The following is a 22,708-nucleotide window of genomic DNA, read 5'->3' as shown; positions in this document are numbered from 1 at the left end:
TTTTCTTTAGTGGACATATCACATTGAATTGAGGAAAAAATGGGATTTTGAATTTTCTGGCTCTTTCTTTTAGGAAGAATATACACCAGTGAACAATTTTATAGATTATTAACAGCTTTAGATGATTAAGAAGCATTTAGCCCTATTCTCAAGTATCTAAATTGTTCAAATTAGCATTTGGGGAATGTTTAGAAGAATTAAATTCTATCGAACATTTCCACAAATCCAAACTAGGTTCTGAATACTTGAAAGCCAGCAGAATTGAAATCACTCTTCTTGCTTCTTAAGCAGAGCAGAGGATAAGTTAACTTGATTTTCCTCTGTCACTACATTGCCTCAGGTTCTTTCCCATATACTTCACAGATGTTCAAGACAGGTAAAATAAAATAAAATAAAAGAAGCACCTCTTTTGTTAATCTTTAATTGCTATCTTCTTATAAACTTTATTTTGTCTTCTTTATCTTTTCTCTCCCTTTCACTTCTCAACCAAGCATCTTAGAGCAGCCCTCTATTCCACTTTTCAAATTATATTTATAACTTAACCAAGTGTAATCCATCTTCATTTCACTTCATACCAAGAAATCACCTCACCAAGTTCACCATCAACCTCACTCTTCGCAAATCCAGTCCAGGCTCTTTCTCTGTGGTAGCTCTGTAGCACTGGACTTTGTGAAATACAATGTTGGTTTCCAGAACAAAGCGGTCTCTGCATTTAACATTCTTTCTTCACTTTGATTCTCTACCTTGGAGACTCTGCTTCTATTTTCTCGTCTTTAGATGGTAACGTTCTTCATGTTCTCTCTAGGCCCCCTACACCTTCTTACTCAGTGATCTACCCAATCCCAGGTCCTTAATAGTCATCTATAGGCTTATTATGCCCAAATATATATTTCCATTCCAAATTCATTTTCTCTCCTACTGAAAATTACCTATTAGATATTCTAGATGTTCACAAAAAGTATCACCTACAGAAAAGACACATGGCATCTCTTTACACTGGACCTAATATTCAAACCCTCGAGTATATATTTTCTTTAAATGAACTGTGACACTATCCACTCAGTTTTCCAAATCAGAGATGAATTATCTTTTACTATGTATTCTTATTCCTCATGCCAATATTTAATTTGTCCCCAATTCCTAATAATTTCATATCTAATGCTTTTAAAATCTGTTTACCTATATCGTTCTCTTGATACTACCACAATGACTTACTTCTGGTTTATTGTAAGTGACATTTATTTTCTTCCTTCCAATATTCCTTATTTCTCTCTGCTCCTCACACTGCAGCTTAATAAACTTTTACAACTTTATTCCAATATTCTCCTGAGTAAATCTTTCAATGCCTTTCCCATTGCCCTTAAGATAAGTTCCAAGTTCTTTAACATGGCTGGCATAGCTCTTGAAAATCTAGTCTCTGCATCTCATACCAGGCTCATCTCTTGCAACATTCTTTATAGTTTTTATGTTCCAGATATTACCAACTACCATAGTTACTCAAATTTGAGCCAGAATTTTATACATGCTTCATTCTGTGCCCAGAACAATTTTCCTCTGCCATTATTTTCTTTGCTTAATTTTCTTCTACTTAACTTTCTATACTCTGTGGAATCATTTTGTCTTGGAGGCTTTCATGCCGTTCCAGGCCAGATTAGTTGCTTCTCATGTGCGCTATTTTACATTCACTGATTGCCTCATGATAGCACTTGCTACATTATATTGCAACCGTTAACAAGTTTGCAACACACCCTAAACTTGAAAATTGCTTATTTGGTAAGCAATTTTTAAATTATTTTATACACAGTTTAATCACTTACCTCTAGTAGTATCTAGTATAAGGAGACTATTAATGATTATCTCTTAAACAATTGCATGAATAGAAATTATAGGTAGTTGTATGTGCCCAATGACTTTCCCATCAACACAGTTTAAGCTTTTTTTCTCTACTACTGTCTTTCTGTATTCATTAAACTGTTTTCAGTTCAACAACAATCCTCTAAATAGTACAGTGCACCTGAAAGCAATCTTTGTGAAGCCAATAACATTTAAAATTACCTAAATATTATGAGACATCTTTGTATTTTTTTTTGTGGTCCCTATGGAAATTTTTTGTGGTTTTATTTTTTTAACAAACATTGAAAAACAATATAATGATTTATTGAAGAACAGGCAGTTATTTGATGTTTAGTGTTTAGGGACCAAACTGCTTCCCTTGAAATAGTAGATCACTATTTTTGCTATTAGTCAATTAAAGAATTTGGAGTAGAGAAACATTTTAATGATCTCTTTTGGGAAAACAATTTAATTAATTGCTATATCTGCTTTGATTATTTGCTACATTTGCTTTAATTTTTGTTACAGTGACTTCATATTGCAATTATGAATTTATTTAAAATAAATGCTCAGTTCACCTACCTTGTATTTAGCAGCAGTTTTTGGAAAGCTCTAGATAAAAATAAATTTTCCAGACAGTAACATTCAAAGCTTCCTTCTGAGATTAATGTCTCAAAGTGTTGTTATGATTGACATTTGAATTTAACAGCAAAAATTAGTTTTTAAAAATGTTCATTATCCTTTCTAGGAGAAGAATGCATGCGAATCATGGGTCAATTGACACTCAGCTATAGTCACTGCACAGAAATAGATGAACTCCTTCTTCCAATGAAATGTTTGGCAATAATATCTGAAGTTTGCCTGAACAATTTTCTGGGATGGCTCCTAAAAGCCTATACTCAAAGTTGCTTCACACCAAGTGCATTAGATATGCCAGAAATTCTTTTGCGTAGTAACCAAGAAATGGGAAGAAGAGTGAGAAATGTAGGAATATGACAAAGTATCATGGAGAAATTAAAAACCCTATCTGAATATAATTTTAGGAGGTGACAGTAGTCAGTTTCTTTGCTCAAGCAATAAGGCATGCACTGGTGTAGGTGGAATGGGTATGTTTTTTTAGAGGCTCAAGGGTCAGCTTGTATGGGTGGAGTAGATTTACAGACATGTGCTCCCTAATATCAGTGGAGATGTAGGCATTCTGGAATGGCAGTGGCAAGGTGAATGTAATATTGGTACAAATTAAATATTGGTAAGGTGGATGTAATATTGGTACAAATTAAATACTGGCATGATGATTAAGAATTCATAGTAGGCCGGGCACGGTGGCTCACACCTGTAATCCTAGCCCTCTGGGAGGCCGAGGTGGGTGGATCGCTCGAGGTCAGGAGTTCGAGACCAGCCCCGTCTCTACTAAAAAAGAGAAATAAAAATTATCTGGACAACTAAAAATATATATAGAAAAAATTAGCCAGGCATGGTGGCGCATGCCTGTAGTCTCAGCTACTCGGGAGGCTGAGGCAGTAGGATCGCTTAAGCCCAGGAGTTTGAGGTTGCTGTGAGCTAGGCTGACGCCACAGCACTCACTTTAGCCTGGGCAACAAAGTGAGACTCTGTCTCAAAAAAAAAAAAAAAAAAGAAAAAAAGAATTCATAGTAAAATATAATTTGTCTCTGATTTGGAAAACTGAGTGGATAACAGCACAGGCTGCAATACTTGATTGGGCTGCAATTCAGATACCTTGACCTGAAGGGTTCTATGATACTGGGTTATGGATCATAGTGCTCTTTGGTTAAGACAGACAGGCAGCTGATGCTGTTCAGTAGTCACACAGGATGTATATGGTTGTATAGTGTGTATAAGCTTTTAAAATATTGTTCAATTTGTGTAGTTAGAAAAAATCTGTTGCTGGTAAGAAGAAGGCTAGTAACACAGGAGAAAATGAAAAATTGTTTCCTCAAGTATTTTCCACAATTAATTCCAATTGTAGATAACAAACCTCTTTAGAGGATGGGTATATACATACATCATGGGTGCGATGTTCACTGTCTGGGGGATGGACACGCTTGAAGCTCTGACTCGGGTGGGGCAAGGGCAATATACATAACCTAAACATTTGTACCCCCGTAATATGCTGAAATAAAAAATAAATAAATAAATAACCAATAAATAAACAACTCTATTTCAACTGGAGTGACTGAGGTAGTACCCTGGACAGCCCAGTGTAGTGGCAAAATCCCTGTGGATCAAGCCCAGGATAACACCATAGAGAGGAGAACAAAGCATCCTGTTTCTCCTATTTCTGCCATACTGTTTCCTCTCAGAGTCAGGGTGGAGGGGATATTTTAAGGGAAAAAGGTAAGCTAGAGCCCCCCAATGGTCATCATTGCTGATGCAGATGCTAGCAATCCTTGCAACAGGGGAGTCTCCAAGTCCTCATAGGGCCTGAATACAGTTTGTAGAATGGCGGGAAGTTCACATGGTTGCATGCACCAGAGTAAAAGCCCCCTTGCACTCTCACAATCTCGTGACCAAAGCTTCTATGGCATATTCCATCTTGAAAGTGGAACATTGGTAGAAATAAGATTATTAAATGGTGCTTGGTTTGTAGCTCATTCTCCTCTAAGATGGTAGAAATATTTTTATGACAGTAGAGCAAGAAGGTCTATGCCCCAGTTTAAAGGATCCTTTCTTTATCCATGACATTTGGGAGTTTGAATATTAAATGCCTTGAGGTAGTATTATTTCATGCTTGGTGCTCCATGACCTTTTTGTCCCTGAATATTGATATTTATCTCTAGGTTTGGAAAATTCTTTGTTATTATGTCTTTGAATAAACTTTCTACCTGAATCAATCTCTCTACGTCCTCTTTAATGTCAATAACTTTTAGATTTGAGACTATTTTCTACATCTTGTAGGTGTGTTTCATTCTTTTATATTCTTTTTCTTTCTCTTCTATGTATTTTAACAGATCCCTTCTTAAAGCTCACCAATTCTTTCTTCAGCTTGATTGATTATGCTCTTGAGAGACTGATGCATTTTTAAGTTGGCCAATTGAATTTTTCAGCTCCAGAATTTCTGCTTGATTTTTTTTGTTATGATTTCAATCTGTTTGTTGAATTTCTTTGATAGGATGGTAAATTCCTTTTCCATGTTTTCTTGAAATTTGTTGAGCTTCCTCAAAACAACTATTTTGAATTCTTTGTCCAAAATGTCACATATCTCTATCCTTCTGGGATGGTCCCTTGTGACTTATTTACTTCATTTGGTGAGGTCATGTTTTCCTCGATGTGGATGGATGTTTGTTGATGTCCAGCCATTGAAAGACTAAGTATTTATTCTAACTTTTGCAGTCTGGGCTTGTTTGTACCCATCCCTCTTTAGAAGGTTTTCCAGGTATTCAAAGGGAATTGAGTATTGATCTAACACTTTGCCACTGAAGCCTATTGACACTAGGGGGCATCTCCTTAGCGTGCACTTGAGAAGCACCTGCTTTCTGAAGCCTCAGAAAAGTTGACAGGAGCTTTCTCAAAGATTCTTCTTATTAATGCAGAGTTTCATAAAGAGCTTGTTTCAGTGTGTAGGGCTGAGGTCTTCACTATTAGTTCCAATCATTTTGGGGCTATAGCTTTCCCCGGTATTTGATACTTCTCTAGTCTTTATTCCCTGAGATGTTCAAACATTTGTGTTAGCCTAATTCTTATAATATGCCCCTTTCCTTCATCAGAATACTCTTTGTTTCTGTGCTGAACTCGCTCTGGTACAGAGATGAAGGAGAAGGAAGATGTCTGAGGAAGAGAACACCAGGCCAAGGAACAGCTTATGCAAAGACCCTGTGGAGGGCACACAGCCTCTGTTTTAAGGGATGTGGAGGCCAGAGCAGAGGAAGGAGAAGAGGAGTAGGAGACAAGGTCTGAAATTTAGCATGAGGCCAGATCATTTCCAGTTTTGTGGCTCACTGTAAGTCCTTTGGCTTATGCTTTCAAGAAAATGGGATATATTACAAGGTTTGCTTAATTAAAGATTATTTTAATTTTTGTCTTACATTTTTAAAAAATTTTGCTATGTTTCCAAAATCAAAACATCATAGCAAGATTTGCTTAAAAGAAAAGGAAAAGGTTATCTTCTGTCCCTATCTGCACCTGCTCCATTTCCATTCTTTCCTATAGGTAACCATTTTTATTCACTTAGACTTATCATCCCAATATTATTTTCTTTTTAAATTATTTTAATTAGTATGGGTTATTTTGGGTTTTAATCAAATATTGGAAAATACACATACATATCTGTATTCTTCCCGTTTTCTTTCACAGTGTGAAATGTACTATTAATCCTTTTTTGCATTTGTTTTCCTTGTCAATACTATGTTCTGAAGATTACTCTAGATCATACCTAGAAATCATCCTCACACCTGTAAGGGCTTCCCCTATCAGTGGATATTCAGGTGTTAATCTGTTGCTAATTTAAATAATTTATCCCTGTAACTTACCTTGCACATGCATTAGTTTGTACTAACTGAAAGGAATATGTCAGTATTTCTTTGGGATAATTTCTAAGAAGTGGGATGGTTGGCTACCTGCAAATATTGCCAACTATTCCTTTATAGGAGTTATTTTTTATCTGTTATTTTCATCATCAGCACAAGAGCGTCCTTATTTACTTTTAGCCTACTTAAAATTTTGCAGTTTGAAATCCTTATAAATGGGAAATGGTATCTTGGTGTTTTATTTATTTGTTTATTTTTGTAGAGATGAGGTGTCACTATGTTTAGCCGGTCTGGACCCCCAGGCTGGACTTGAATGCCTATCCTCAAGCCATCCTCCTACCTCACCCTCCCAAAGTGCTGAGATTACAGGTGAGAGCCACTGTGTCTGGCTCTTGTGTTTTATTTTTCAGTTGAAAGGGTGTATTAGCCAGATTCTATTCTCCTTCTACATGCAGATTTGACTTTTTTGACATCTAAATTTCTATAAGAAAAGATTATAATTTACTGATGAAATGATAATTTTAACAATTTTTGATTAAATCAGACAATCAATGAGGGCTAGAGCTCATGGCAATCACTGGATTAATGCTTATTTTAAGGAGTTAAGAGTTTTGTTTTTTTTTTAAACTCAGAGGATTTAGATCACATATAGTCCTTGGGGTCCAAGACCTCAGAATGTTGACAGGAAAATTTCTGGAAAAGTTTATGCTGTCAAAAATGTTTATAAAATAAGGGTTAAATGAATTAAAAGACTTTTTCATTTCCTTTTTTACACTAAAAACAATTGTGTCTTAAAGGAAGAGGCTGTAGTGTAAATATATTTGAATTTTTATCTATTTTTTATGTATCTTCATTACGGGCTTAATATTTCATGTAACACTCGAGAAAATCTGTTCTGGGAGCATGAAACACTGGTGGCACTGACACAGTAGAATTTGGCTGTATTTGCAAAGGGGGTGACCCAAAACTGGATGGTGGTGGTTACGATTCAAGCATTCTCAGATCATTCTCAGATAGGCCCAGGGTTTCCGGGCAGGATGAAAATCACCACAACAAATACAGATCGAAAGTTTTCTCTAATACACCTGTAAAGTACTCGCTTCCAGACATGAAACTATTACATTGTATCCAAAAGATCCAGATTTCTGACTCAGTGAAGTGTTGAATCCTTAGGAGGACACATCGATATGTTTCAATACCTTGGTTGTAATTTTATGGTCAATCATAAAGCTATTAACAGAAATCTAGACCTTTTTAGATCTGTCATATAAAATTATGACTTAAAAGTTTTCGAAAAAGTTTGTTATCTTGTTATAGTTTCTAACAGGTGAAAATACAAATAAGCCCTTATAAAACAAAAGTCAATTTTATTAAAACTATTCTTGAAGATGGATGATGGTAACATTTTGTTATTTTCTTAAAGAAAGATTTATTGCTTATAAGTATCCCTTGTAAAAAATTCTTTTTTAAAAGTTACAATAAATTTGGTATTGGGGCACTGAGAAAAGAAATGTGTTAAAAGATATTGATAGATTAAAACATTGAATTAAAATTAAATAATGAATGCTGAATGACTTTTTATTTTAACTTTTTATTTTGACATAATTTTAGAATTACAGAGAAGATGCTAACAATTTAGGAAGAATTCCTGTATGCCTTTCACCCGGTTTCTACAAATGTTAACATTTTACCTCATTTTTTTCCCTGAACTGATTGATAATAATTGAAACCTCTTTACCCTTGTACATTTAAGTGTGTATTTATTAACAACAAGGATATTCTTTTAAATGACCATAGTGCTATTATAAATATCAGCAAATTAATGATGATATGGCATATTTAACCTATAGACTTTATTTGACTCTAAAGGACTTATTTGTCCTATTCATTAAAATTCCAGTTGCTCTTTCAGTTTTTTAAGTTAGGTTTTCTATCAGGATTGATGCCAGTGTCCCTGCCAGGTCATCAGAACCAACAAGTCTCTTCAGATTCAACTGACAGTCTTTTGTGTACACGTGCATATTTTATAGACACTGATAATGCCTCAAAGCTGCTTTAGTGATATCAAGTGGACAAGATATTTACCAATTTAAGGTTGTTAAATTGGAGTGCTCCAGTCAAAATTCCTCATTGGAAAAATAAAAAGATTGATTTTGAATGATCTATGAAACAAAGTTTAACCTACCATTTGCAACTGAATATATATCATTCTCACTTCTCACAATATCACAGAGAATTTGCATGATAATTAAAAATAAAATCTGAAAATTAATGCATGCTTTGTATCAATATTAACTTTCAATATTACAACATTATAAAGCAGCTTGCTATTGCTATGCTAATGAAAAACAAAAGAGAGAGACAAAAAACTTGAAGTCTGGTTTTGTTTTTGTTTTTTCTCCCAGTTCAAAGGACTTTTAGCTAGACTCTAAGTCATTTATTTTATAGTAGAGCATACCTTTTCCATACTTCTCTTAAAAGCATTTTTGACTTCCTGGTTTCTCAGGCTGTATATTAAAGGATTTAGCATGGGAATTACTACAATATAGAAAACAGAAGCTATTTTGTCTGTATCTAGAGAATGATTTGTTTTTGGCTGCATGTACATGAAGATAACTGTACCGTAAAATACGGTGATAGAAGTCAGGTGGGAGGCACAAGTAGAAAATGCCTTTTGTCTGCCTTCGGCCGAATTAATCCTCAGAATGGCCAACAGAATTAATATGTAGGAGACAAGGATGATAAGAAGAGAGAAAAGTATATTGAAACCAGCAAGCGTGAACAACATCAGTTCCTTTATGTGTTTGTAATGGGTTTTACGGCAGGCCAGACCTACCAGGGGAACATCATCACAATAGAAGTGGTTTATTATATTTGAATCACAGAAAGACAAGTGGAATGTAAGAGTTGCCTGGAGCAGCCCCACAGAGAAGCCATACAAATATGTGCCAACCACCATTTGAGTACAAACCTTTCTGCTCATGACAATGGTATAGAGTAAAGGGTTGCAGATGGCCACATACCTGTCGCACGCCATAACTGAGAGCATATATACTTCACAGACCACAAACATGACAAAGCAACACAACTGAGTGGCACAAGCAGGTAAGGATATTCTTTTAAATTCTTGGAGGAAGTTCACCAGGGTGTTAGGGGTAACAGAGGAAGTATAGCAAAAATCAACAAAAGCTAGGTGGCTGAGGAAAAAATACATAGGTGTATGAAGCTGAGGACTGACACAAATTAGCATAATTAACCCAAGGTTACCCATGACACTAATTAAGTAGATCACTAGAAAGATTCCAAAAAGAAAGGCTTGAAGCTCTGGACTGTCTGTGAGTCCCAAGAGAATGAATTCAGTCACTTCTGAGTTATTGCTTTTGGCCATGGTATAGAAGAGGGTATCATACCATTATTTTCAGAACATTCATTTTGGATAATCTTCTACTTCTTGGATTAAGAACTTGATTAACACTTATTTTAAGATGACCATATTGGAAAGATAACCCTTTCTGATCCTATGTGTCATTCTCAGGTTTTAGTTCTACCTGCTTTTGATCAGAAGGGATTTGCTTCAGGCAGAAGTTCCAACATGCTTGGTGTCTGGAGGATTGTTATAGAAGACAGAATATCTTACATTAAAGTATGGAATTATATATATAAAATAAAAACCCAGTGTTATAGAAATAGCAGAATACATACTTCAATAATAAAGGGATGGTAATATATCAGAGTAATATATTACAGTAAAATACTAAGCCTTTCAACTCAACTCAGCATCAAAACAACTATCACCCTCAATATGCAAGCCAATGCAAGAAAGAAAGTGGTAAAAATATCATTAGTTATAACTATGTGGAGAAATTATGGTTGATCCTTCCTTCCTTCCTTCCTTCCTTCCTTCCTTCCTTCCTTCCTTCCTTCCTTCTTTCTTTCTTTCTTTCTTTCTTTTCTTTTCTTTCTTTCTTTCTTTCTTTCTTTCTTTCTTTCTTTCTTTCTTTCTTTCTTTCTTTCTTTCTTTCTGTTTCTGTTCAATTGTAATCCTTCTTTGCATTTTATGCTGTACTCTATTTCAACAAACTTTATTTCAATTTCATGTGCATATTTAAAATTTGCAATGTATTCTATGTTTATACATATTGATGAATTAATTTTTCGTATTGACATTCTTATAACTTGAGCTTATCAGGTGCCTATATGGATGTGTGAATTTATCTGCCACTAAAGATTGTTTGCCAAGCATTTGATACTAAAATGCATGCATAATCCTACATTTTTTGGAAATATTTCATTGTGATATGGTCCACAGGTGGACTAATTTGTTAAAGAGTTTGAAACACTTGTCTAATTAAAAGTGACTGCCCTCGAAAGGGACAAAACCAACTTACAAATTATCAGCAAATTTTAAGCAGAAATGATGACAAATATTTCTCTACTATATTATTAATAATAGTTATGTAGCAAACCCTTAGTTTTAATTTGAAATTTTTAAAGTGGTTCGATAGTTTTCTAAATGTTTAGTATTTTCAAATTATGAATAAGAAACCTAAAAATTATAATTTTAAAAAATATTTTACTCAAAGAAAAGTTTTTTAACCACTGTCCTTGTGACAAATGGATTTAACAGTTGATATATTTTTTTCACCTTCATACTGCTTACTGTTTCATCATACTGATTTTACAGCTGATTTTGTCATCATTTTTCATTTTCATACTTCATACTTTCTCATAAGCTCAAGAAACTGAGGCATATGTAAGTGGAATAAATTGTCTGAGGTCTTTCAATTCAGCAAATGTTAGACTCAGAATTTACCTTCAGGCTTTTAGTCTCCAAGGAATCTATGCTCCTAAATAGACAAGCTGATGAGCAATGAATTCACCAGCCTGCTAAGAAAGAAGGTCATCAATTCAAGAAATTAATTATAACCTGTCAACATATAGATTACAGACCCCAAACCTGCTAACAGAGCTTTGTCTGGCTATGTGAGAAAACAGAAGTCACTGAAATATTCAAAGAGCAGACACATGTGCTTAAAGAAAAAAAAGAGAAAATAAACTTTTGAGAACTATGGATCACACTATCTGTGTGTCTTCACAATCTCACAAACTAAATAGTAAAATCATCAAAAATGGACACTGACCTAAGGCAGAATTTTTAAGAGATATTTTCATTTTAACATAATTTCCTCTCTCTGGGCATTAATAGTAACTTTCTAGTCTTTTGCCATTAAGCACTCAAATGGTCCGTAGATGGAGAAAAAAGAAGGAAAAAAATTAAATGATAGGCATGAGATGCAAACTCAAAATCTTTCTGTGTAATTAAATATTGTTAAATTATTATTCCATTTTTGAATAATATACATATATAATATAACCACATCTATCTACTTACCTCTGTCTATATCAGTTATCAAGTTATGTGTTGTGGGTGTGGTAACTCTCATTTATTTATTGTTCCCTTAAGTTCATATGACTTGTAATTAGCAGAATTGGGAATAACATTCAGGTCTCCAGGCTCATGATGAAATAAGATGAAATGTGAATGTCTGCCATGAACTATTATTCTTTTTTATATTGTTTAGTCCTAGATAAGTCCCTAACTGAATAACATTATTGTCATTTAACTAATGAGAGCACACATACAGCACAGCACTGTATGTGAGCTCTAAACACATTCTATGAGTATATGGCATGTAGTCACTAGACCACATTACCTACTGAGTTCACTGTGTTACAAACTTTAATTAATAATGACCAACTTATGTAAGCTTTACTCAGCATAACTGCATATAAGCCTTGCTACTGGCAAAATGAGTAAATTGAAATGATATTTCAATTTTCATGAATATATTTATTTAGAATATGATGACCCACCCTGGATTCAATCTCTGAATTACATTTTTTTTGCAGATAATCTAAGAAAAATATAGTGTGGTCTCACAGGTATAAGAAAAGCAGTTCACTTAAACAGTTTATCTTTAGAGACCAAACGAGATTTCCAGGACAATAGACAGCTATATTGAATTAATGACATAGGTGAGGTTAGAGTGTAATTCTATTATTATTAATAAAGAGAATTTATTAAATTTATAAATATGAAACATTTTTATACTGTCAAACTTTTTATCAAGAAATAGACATTCTGATAGTTTTTAGTGGTAAAAAATCAGGCCATAAAGAAAAAGTGCATTATTATTTATTCAAGTCACTTTTTAAATTTCATAAACACCAAAGTCTGGTTTATATTGGTGACAACTTTCTTCAGAGCTACTTTCACCTCCTTGTTCCGGAGGCTGTAGATTAAGGGGTTCAGCATGGGAATGATCACTGTGTAAAAGACAGAGGCCATCTTATCTGTGTCAAGAGAATGGTTAGAGCTGGGTTGTAGGTACATGAAGATCAGGGTCCCATAGAATATGGTGACTGCCAGCATGTGGGAGCCACACGTGGAGAAAGCCTTGCGTCTTCCCTCAGCTGAGCGCATCCTCAGGATGGTAGAAATAATGAACATGTAGGACACAAAGACAATCAGAAGGGAGGACACGAACATGATGCCCGCACAGGCGAAGATCCATAGCTGTTTGGAGTGAGTGTCCGAGCAAGTTAGCCTAAGGAGAGGCATGTCATCACAATAGAAGTGATTGATGACATTGGAGTGGCAATAGCAGAGGCGGAAGGTGAGGATGGTGTGAAATAGAGCAACCAAGAAGCTATAGCTATAGGGGACAACTACAAGCTGAATGCAGATTGCTGGGGACATGATGACCATATACAACAGAGGGTTACAAATGGCCACATATCGATCATAGGCCATGGAAGCCAGTAGAAGGCACTCAGCTGTCATGAAGGCCAGGAAACAGCCTAATTGAGTAGCACATGCATTGAAGGTTATAGAATTTTGCTTATACAAGAAATTCCCAAGCATTTTGGGTGTAATGACAGAAGAGTAACAGAAATCGACAAAAGCCAGGTTGCTAAGGAAGAAGTACATCGGTGTGTTGAGCTTTGCATCTGCTCTAATGACTAGGATCAAACCCAGGTTGCCTGCTACTGTGAAAAGGTAGATGGACAAGAATATCACAAAGAGGGGCATCTTCAACTCCTGCCGATCCGTGAGGCCCACGAGAATAAACTCTGTCACCTGGGTGCAATTGATTTGAGCCATATCTCCTCAAGGAGTCTGGATGAAGAGAGTTTAATAAAACTTAATATTTATGTAAAGGTTTTTTATACCTTAATATCCTAAGAAGCAATTTTATTTTTATATGAAAGTGCCAGTTGAATATTAAAATTGTTACTTCATCTCATTTAGAGATGAGATGAAAAGCAAAAGGAGATATTTTGTGGCAAATACAGATGTTTCTCTCCCCAGATTGACTGCATTTATAAATTTAGGAGCTTTAAAATAGAATTCAGTTCATATTGGCTCAGTCTTTGTTCAAAGCTCTGTGCATTACATTATTTAAATTTAATATTAATTTTTCAAATATTTTGTGGTGTGCAGGTTATATGTAAACGGCATGCCATTTTATATAAGGGTCTAGAACATCATGGATTCTGGTATCCATAAGTGTCCTGGAACCAACTCCATGGATACCAAGGGGCAACTGTATATTTGAATTCCACGTATATTAATTTTATTTCATTACTGTATTATTTTAAGTGGAATATCTTTGTAGGTTTCACCTATTCTTTTGGACTTTATTCATAACCAGAATATTAACACAGGAATATTAACAGGACTATAACAGGAGAAGTTAGAGATTCTTCGTAAATAATGGGCATGGACATCAAAAATATATGTGTATGTATTTCTACCATTTTCTATGAAGAGGACAACCACTACTAATATTGGTAATTGCTGCTACATCATCAAAGTTTTTAAAAGTGTTTCTGGTGTCTCTACCAATATATAAATTCCATTTTGAAATAATTAAGAAACTATTCAACTGGAAATTTGGTTTCCATATCTGGAGATACCAGGGAAGGTTATATTTGGCCACTATAAGAAGTTCAGTATGCCACTTCATCTTACCTCAATGGCAAAGTATGCATTCTATTTGAAAAGATATTGTATATGACCTTTTATAATACAACCTGTGATGTTTTATATCCAAATTCTCACTACATCTTTTTCCTTTTGCAGAAAACACACTATAATCTAATTAGAATAGTTGTTTTCCATTCTTCCAGTACAACATATTCTTATAAGCTTCTCTGCTTTTGTATGTGTTTTCACCTGCCTTTATTTCTACCAGGTGAATGGTGAAGGAGAATTGGAGGAAAAACTATTTATCCTTCAAGGCCTCACTGTTTTCTAACTCTCATGCTGTGTTACCATCTTCATCTTCATGTTATGAAAATATTTTATACGTAACTCATTTACTTATCTTATGTAAATGAGTTGGCAGCTACCTGCTTCCATATTTTCTCTCTTGATAGATTTCAGACTCCAGTGGGGGAACATAAGTTTTCATTCAGTTCCTAATGTAGCCCCTTCTAGGTACTTGGTAATGAGAAATTAAAGATTTTTTTTGAATAACATCTCAGTATTTATTCCCCTTGTTCATAATTAATGTTCTTTACTTATGTCAAATTTATTAAATGGCATATTGATGATTTGGTTTTAATGTAGTCACATCTTAACCCAGGTAAAATGACCAGCTTTTGAAAAAATGGGAAGGACAGTTTTGACATAAGTTACAATCTAGGCTAGTGCCTAATCTTTCTAATCAGTCTGATAGATTTTAACTTGGAGTTTTGAAGCCTTCTTTTCATCTAAAACTAATAAGAAATATATTTTCTATAATAACACATACATATATAATTAAAATATCATTGTAGAAACCACTATTGAGTCTTATTTCAGAAAATGCCACTTAAAATGTTATGGTCTAAAGTCTATTATATTCTATTCTACTTCATTTTTCAAACACCTATCTTGACCCTAATTTTGAAATATATTTTTTGAACTTACTTGGATGGAAAGTGTTCCTATTTCTCCTCCAAATGGGTTTGGTTAGCAATAAACTATAGAGTTTTGTCAGTGACTCTGTCCCAAAGGATCTTATTTGGGAGGATGATGCAAGTGAAATCATCAGAAAAATTACACTTCATGCCCTATAGGGATCCCAAAGCAGGCTGGGGATCAATTAACTTTATTCTCTGGTTTTGAGGAACCATAGATCTATAGCTTTGCCTTTAGCATGACATTATTGCCCTAATGTTCTCATTTTTGGAATGCTATCTATTAATGATTTTATGTATTAATAATGTTATTCTTATATGTAATTTATAATGCCATTTATTATTATTTTAATTGTTCATATTGCTGCTGCTGTTGCTTAGTGACTGGGTTTGAATTTATCTTTGAAAGGAGGATAAGAATTAAGTTGTTAAAATTCTTAAAACCCATCTTTCAAAGAGCTAATATCCAACTCCCAAGAATCTATTCCAGAATAGGTTACAACATAATGCTCTCTCTTTAGCTTTCTCTTTGAAATGCTCATGAAGTATTTGTTTCCTCTTCAAGGTTGTCACTAACTCTTATTGCTTAATTTCCTTAGTTATCTAGTCTACAGAGTTCTCTTCAAGATTATTTTCTTAGATGCTCCGTGGCTATGGCAAGGGAAGAGCATGATTTTAATATTTATTAGAGAACAATGCATCTACATTTGGGGTGACTGAATTGTATCCCTCAAATTCACATATTGAAGCCTTAACCCCCAAGGTGAACGCCCTTGTAAGAGGCAACCCCAGAGCAATGCATACTTTCTCTCTCAATCTCTTAGATCACAAAGAAGTCATGAGTCATGTGAGCACGCAGCAAGGGGGTGGCTGCCTACAAGCTGGGAACAGAGTCCTAACTATGAGTTGCATCAGACAGAGCCTTGATCTTGGACTTCTGGCCTCCAGAACTGTTAGAAAATAAATTTCTGCAGTTGTTTAAGCCACTGAGTCTATGGTATTTTGTAATGGAAGCATGAACTGAATAAGAGCATCTCTGAGGAAGCAAAATGATCCTCTAAAATGCAAAGGCTTTGTTGGGGAGGGGTGTAGCTGGGGTGAAGGAAAGAAATTATGGAATTCCCTTTTTTATCCCCCTGATTAGTGTGTTTTTGCTGTCTGAGGCTGAAGATGAACCAGATAACCCAAATATGTCTTCTCTATGTTTTGAGTAGACAGGAAGTAAAAATCACAACTGAATTTACACAAAACTGAATTTTAAAAACATAAGTAAGAGGGTCAGTAAGGCATATGATACAAACTCTGGGATCCAAAGCTGGAGAAGCTCTCCAGGGACTCTAAATTTGATGATGGATAACTTATTGTATATGTCATCTATGGGGAAGCACATGTGTACTTGTCTGTTTCATATACTGGCTTTGAATAGTAATTTGTCACATAGTTTTCTATGAAATAACTATGTTTTAGATATTAAATAATTCATTTGTGAATATCTAATAGCTACGTTAGTTTTAAATTTGCAACCATAACTCATAGAGATGGCAAAATGCCCTATTATTGGTTATGCCTTACTACAAAATGCCATGACTTGGTGTCTGATGGTAGGACAGTGGAAGGATAGTTAGAAAGAAATTTTCTATGTAAATTCATGTATTTAAATAAATTTGTTTGAATTCAAGTGGCAATGAAGAGAAGTTGTTAACCACAATTTGTTAAGATTTTTGTCTTTTTTATAATAGTCTTTCAATGTCACTTTTGTATAGGTTATCAAAGACTCCTTCCAGAAAATGTTTTATCTTCTAATATAGTAATTTTTAGGGAAAAGTGTTCATCACAATTGAAAAATGTTCAGGGAAAGGGAGGGTCTTCAGCCAGGTAATGCACAGGGAAGCCGTTAGGGTGAAAAATTATACTGCATATTACTGGGGTGGTGGTTGCTTGACTCCACACATTTGTCAAAAATCTATAGAACTTTCCATAAAGGTTGAACTAGTTTGCAGTCCCACCAACAGTGCATAAGTGTTCCTTTCTCTCTGTATCCATGCCAGCACTTGTTGTCTTGGGGCTTTTGATAACAGCCAATTTCACTGGGGTTAGGTGGTATCTCCTTGTAGTTTTGATTTGCATTTCCCTGATGATTAGAGACTGTAAGCATTTTTTGTTTCATATGTTTATTGGCCACTAGCCTTTATTCTTTTGAAAAGCTTCTGTGCATATTTCTGGCCACTTTTTAATGGGGTCATTTGACTTTTTCTTGTTGTTTTGCCTGAGTTCTTTATAGATTCTGCTTATTAGTCCAGTTTTTTTTTTTTTTTTTTGAGACAGAGTCTCACTTTGTTGTCCAGGATAGAGTACCATGGCATCAGCCTAGCTCACACCAATCTCAAACTCCTAGGCTCAAGCAATTCTCCTGCCTTAGCCTCCTGAGTAAGGCATGCACCACCATGACCGGCTAATTTTTTCTATATATTTTTAGTTGTCCAGCTAACTTCTTTCTATTTTTTTTCTAGTAGAGTTAGGGTCACCCTCCTCTTGCTCAGGCTGGTCTCAAACTCCTGATCCTCCCGCCTCAGTCTCCCAGAGTGCTAGGATTACAGGTGTGAGCCGCCACGCCCGGCCCTAGTCCTTTATCAGATATATAACAGACAAATATTTTCTCCCATTCTGTAGGTTGTCTGTTCACTCTATTAGTTGTTTCCTTGGCTGTGCAGAACCTTTTTAATTTGGTCAAGTCCCACTTATTTATGGATTCCCAATTGCTACAAAGAAAAGAAAATGCCTAGGAATATACTTAACCAAGTAGGTGAAAGAGTTCTATAATGAGAACTATGAAACACTGAGGAAAGAAATCACAAATGACACAAACAACTGGAAAGATCCATGCTTATGGATCGGCAGAATCAACATTGTTAAAATGTCCATACTGCCCAAAGAGATTTAAAGATTCCATGCAATCCCCATCAAAATACCACCATCATATTTCACACATGAAGAAAAAATAATTCTATGCTTTGTCTGTAACAAGAAAAGAGCCCTTATAGCAAATCTCAAAGTAATTTTAAGCAAAAGGAACAAATCATGAGGCATCACATTACCAGACTTCAAACTATACTACAAGATACAGTAATCAAAACAGCATGGTATTGGCACAAAAATAGAGACTTAGACCAAGGGAACAGAGCAGAAAACCCAGATATAAAATCATCCACTTACAGTGAACTGATCTTTGACAAATCAGGCAGCAATCTACACTGGGGAAAAGAATCTCTATTCAATAAATGGTGCTAGGAAAATTGGATAGCCACACATAGAAGAATGAAACAGGATCCATATCTCTCACCAGTCACAAAATAAAAGGATCTATATTGATTATGATCTGAGAGCAATGCACTCCAATAGTTTTATTAATTTTGAAAAAAAAAACTGATCATGAAGGAAAGTCCATTTTTGCTTCTTAAAGTCATTTTCTTAATTTTATGAACAAGAAAGCCTGTTTTTTATTAATAACGCCTTTTTTCAGAGCTTCTTTCACATCCTTGTTCCGGAGGCTGTAGATTAAGGGGTTCAGCATGGGAATGATCACTGTGTAGAAGACAGAGGCCATCTTATCTGTGTCAAGAGAATGGTTAGAGCTGGGTTGTAGGTACATGAAGATCAGGGTCCCGTAGAATATAGTGACTGCTAGCATGTGAGAGCTACATGTGGAGAAGGCTTTCCGTCTTCCCTCAGCTGAGCGCATCCTCAGGATGGCAGAAATAATGAACATGTAGGACACAAAGACAATCAGAACAGAGGAAATGAATGTGATGCCCGCACAGGTGAAGATCCATAGCTGTTTGGAGTGAGTGTCCGAGCAAGTTAGCCTAAGGAGAGGCATGTCATCACAATAGAAGTGATTGATGACATTGGGACCACAGTAGCAGAGGCGGAAGGTGAGGATGGTATGAAATAATGCCATCAGGAAGCTATAGCTATAGGGGACAACTACAAGCTGAATGCAGATTGCTGGGGACATCGTGACCATATACAACAGAGGGTTACAAATGGCCACATATCGATCATAGGCCATGGAAGCCAGTAGCAGGCACTCTGATACCATGAAGGTAAGAAAGAAGGCCAGTTGAGTAGCACATGCATAGAAGGTTATAGAATTTTGCTTATATAAGAAATTCCCAAGCATTTTGGGTGTAATGACAGAAGAGTAACAGAAATCGACAAAAGCCAGGTTGCTAAGGAAGAAGTACATCGGTGTGTTGAGCTTTGCATCTGCTCTAATGACTAGGATCAAACCCAGGTTGCCTGCTACTGTGAAAAGGTAGATGGACAAGAATATCACAAAGAGGGGCATCTTCAACTCCTGCCGATCCGTGAGGCCCACAAGAGTAAATGCTGTCACCTGAGTGCAGTTCATCTGAGCCATATGTCCTCAGTGCAACTGGTGAGGGTGATGATGCCCAGGTTCCCTGCCACAGTCAGCCCGTAGATCACCAGGAAGACCAGGAAGAGGGGAATCTGGAGCTCTGGACGATCTGAGACACCTGTGAGAATAAACTCAGCGACCTGGGTGAAATTTCCAGGAGTCATGTAGGAGTTTGGGAATTCATCTGTTTGGGCAAGAAAAGAAGTATTTACAGAATTTAAGGAATTATTTTCTAGGTCTGCCATTAGATGGCAAGGGCATTTCCTAAGAAATATTTCCTTGAATTATGTATTAAGCTAGCTCAGTTATTAAACTCAATGTTCTAGATCTAGTAAGTAAAGTTTGTAATCCTTTGGGAGACAGAGCAATTATGGAAAATTAGATGTGTTGGCTCAAATAGATGATCCTGTTTACAAGATTTAGCTTTCACAATCTTATTGAATTATGAATATGTTCTTAGCTTGTAAAAACTTGATGTCATGATTTATATTTTAAGTCTTTTGCATTGAGCATGAGAAAAACTTGAGTTATATTATGCCTGCAAGTAATCCAAAGACTCCTTGTGATTTCTTAATCTGAGACTTCTTAGTTTTTCTTAAGAATAGATGATTCTGGTACTATCCTGCTCCATTTTTTTTATTCTATCCTTATATAATGTCTATTAGATGTACATTAAACTCATACATTCTAACATAGATGTGTGTTAACTACATTTTCAATTTTTATTTTATTAACTCAGATAAAAATACATGGAGATATACCTTCAGGTTTTTTTTTTTTTCAGTTTAGTGATTCTCTTTTTTGCTTTCAACTAAATAATATCACTGAAAATTTTATTGCTTTTTCAATTCTTTGATATTGTGCTTTAATGGAATATACTTCCTATGCCTTCCTTCTCTATGGTCTTTTTCTTCTGGCCCTGTGAGTTTGTGCAATTGCTCATAGTTTTCCCATTGTATTTTATTTTAATTATATTTTTATAAAATTTTATAGTATTATTTTATAGCTTACAAAATCTATCTTGTCTTAGCTTTAGTTGATCTTTTTATTGATACTTTTCACATTTTTGATATTTTTCCATATTGTAATAAAAATAAACATTTTTATTGCTTAGAGTTTCTGTGATAATTACAATGCACATATTTCCATAAATCTACATACTATTTTAATATGGCTTAATGTTTTCTTACATATTTTTAGTTAAAGGATGGTAACCTGCCCCTAAGGAAGACAGTTACAGTTCCTTTGTAGTAATAATTGATAATTCCAATTTTCAGCATCTGGCACAAAGAAATCCTGTCCTTGTCCCTTATCTAAAAATTTGGAGTTAAATGCTGAGAAGTCAAGATTGTATCATTATAAATTCCTGACTGGTAAATTTCTAAAGCTGTGTACATTTTCACTCATTCTACATAGGATAAAATAGGAAGAACAATATAAAATTATTCTCTGTAAAAGAAAAATGAAGTGACAATATAAATAGAATCAAAGCAATAAGAAAAAAAATAAAAATAATTCCTAATTGTTATTATCCGGTATCAGTTTCTTTCTGACACTACACATCATTCTCTTGGTTTTTAAAAACCATCTTCTGATTTATTTATTTACCACATAGTTATTGAATTTCTACTCTGTGATAAGTAAGCAATATTCAGGCTTCAGATAAATTACTTATCCCTCACCTCATGGACCTGCTCTTCCAATGATAGGGAAGAGACAAAAATCTGGTCAAGAATCAGATAAACAAAATTATTGCAGATAACAATAAGTATGATAAGTAAATTAAACAAGAAGACACATTAGGATAACCTGGGAGAATATTTTCACATAGGATGGTAAGGGTAGGACTTTTTGAGAAGTTGAAATTTGAATTAGAACTTACAGTTTTGAGAAGGAACTAGCCATTTAATGAATGACAGGAAGAACATTCCAGGATCCCAGGCAAGGGCGAATATGTTGAAAATGCTACTCTGGCATAAAAAGCATGCCATGTCCTTTTCCTACCTTGCCTTCTCTGGCTTTGCACTTTTAAATTTTCTGTCTGCAGCCTTCAGTCTCTCCACGTCTCCCTTGGCAGACATATCAACTATCAGCCAGTGTTAATGCCTCCAAATTTTATCAGCTACTCTGATTCTGCTGAAACCTAGTGTGTTACTGGCTTTATGCTTTATTTGAAAATGCATGGTTTAAACCTTAAAAGCAATCATTTAAATCACAAACATCATATTCATCCTCTAATATTCTCTTTCAAAGCTCCAGATTGCATTATTTGCTGATTTCTATGAATAATTTCCCATTGTATGTATCTTCCTCTGTATGTCCTTAGGTCAAGTCTTCATTAACTCTGCCATTGACTATTGTATCCTTCCTGGTCACTGTGTGATGATTCTCTCAGATAAACAGGTGGAAATGCCAGTTATTAATGCTTTTTGAGTTGTTAAGGTATGCAATATGAGCAATTTCTAGAATAATGGAAATAAGCTTTTGCAGCATTTTTAATACATTTCACAATCAGGTCCATATTACTTTTATAATCAGGCTACCCCTACCAAGTGTACATTAATAGTATGTTTTATCTCTGATCCTCTGTGTCCTTACACATATTGATTCTTATGAAATTACTTCATATTTTGGTGAAAGATAACATCTCTGAAAGAAGTTTGCCCAGCATTTGTATAAGTGGCCCCATCAAACCCAAAACAGAAATGAGCGTAGTGTGAAGTGGAGTTTTGTAGTATTTAAGAATGTCATTCCTCATCATTCTCTAGGCATGTTCAATCTTTTTAATAATATACTAATGATTAACTTGGGTGGTAAAAGAACAGTGAATTATCTTTAAATTATTAAAGATAATAATTTTGGAACTAATGGTTAACAATATTGACTTTTAAATAGTGTACTTTAGAAATAGTTTCCATGTACTTTGCATTCTCTTTTATTATAAAATTTATTGTACAGGAAAAAGGAAGAAAATCTTTTTTTTTTTTTGTACATTCTCTTTTAG

General features: G+C 34.9%; 3 protein-coding genes across 3 annotated transcripts; all 3 read right to left on the bottom strand.

The window, feature by feature from the left end:
- Positions 1 to 8,754: 8,754 nt before the first annotated feature.
- On the bottom strand, positions 8,755 to 9,708 carry LOC123641847 (olfactory receptor 5AL1-like). The gene has a single exon (XM_045556781.1). The coding sequence runs from the start codon at positions 9,703 to 9,705 to the stop codon at positions 8,755 to 8,757; it is 951 nt and encodes a 316-aa protein (XP_045412737.1). The 5' UTR covers positions 9,706 to 9,708.
- A 2,811-nt stretch (positions 9,709 to 12,519) lies between these two features.
- On the bottom strand, positions 12,520 to 13,482 carry LOC123641846 (olfactory receptor 1044). The gene has a single exon (XM_045556780.1). It carries the CDS (start codon positions 13,480 to 13,482, stop codon positions 12,523 to 12,525), a length of 960 nt encoding a protein of 319 aa, XP_045412736.1. The 3' UTR covers positions 12,520 to 12,522.
- A 5,262-nt stretch (positions 13,483 to 18,744) lies between these two features.
- LOC123641845 (olfactory receptor 8U1-like) lies at positions 18,745 to 19,704 on the bottom strand. Its single transcript, XM_045556779.1, has one exon. It carries the CDS (start codon positions 19,702 to 19,704, stop codon positions 18,745 to 18,747), a length of 960 nt encoding a protein of 319 aa, XP_045412735.1.
- Between the last annotated feature and the right edge of the window lie 3,004 nt (positions 19,705 to 22,708).

Source organism: Lemur catta, chromosome 7 (assembly GCF_020740605.2).
Source record: "Lemur catta isolate mLemCat1 chromosome 7, mLemCat1.pri, whole genome shotgun sequence".
In the NCBI taxonomy this organism is placed as follows: Eukaryota; Metazoa; Chordata; class Mammalia; order Primates; family Lemuridae; genus Lemur; species Lemur catta.
Note: the sequence above shows the minus strand (reverse complement) of the source record. Positions and strands in the feature narration are given on the sequence as shown.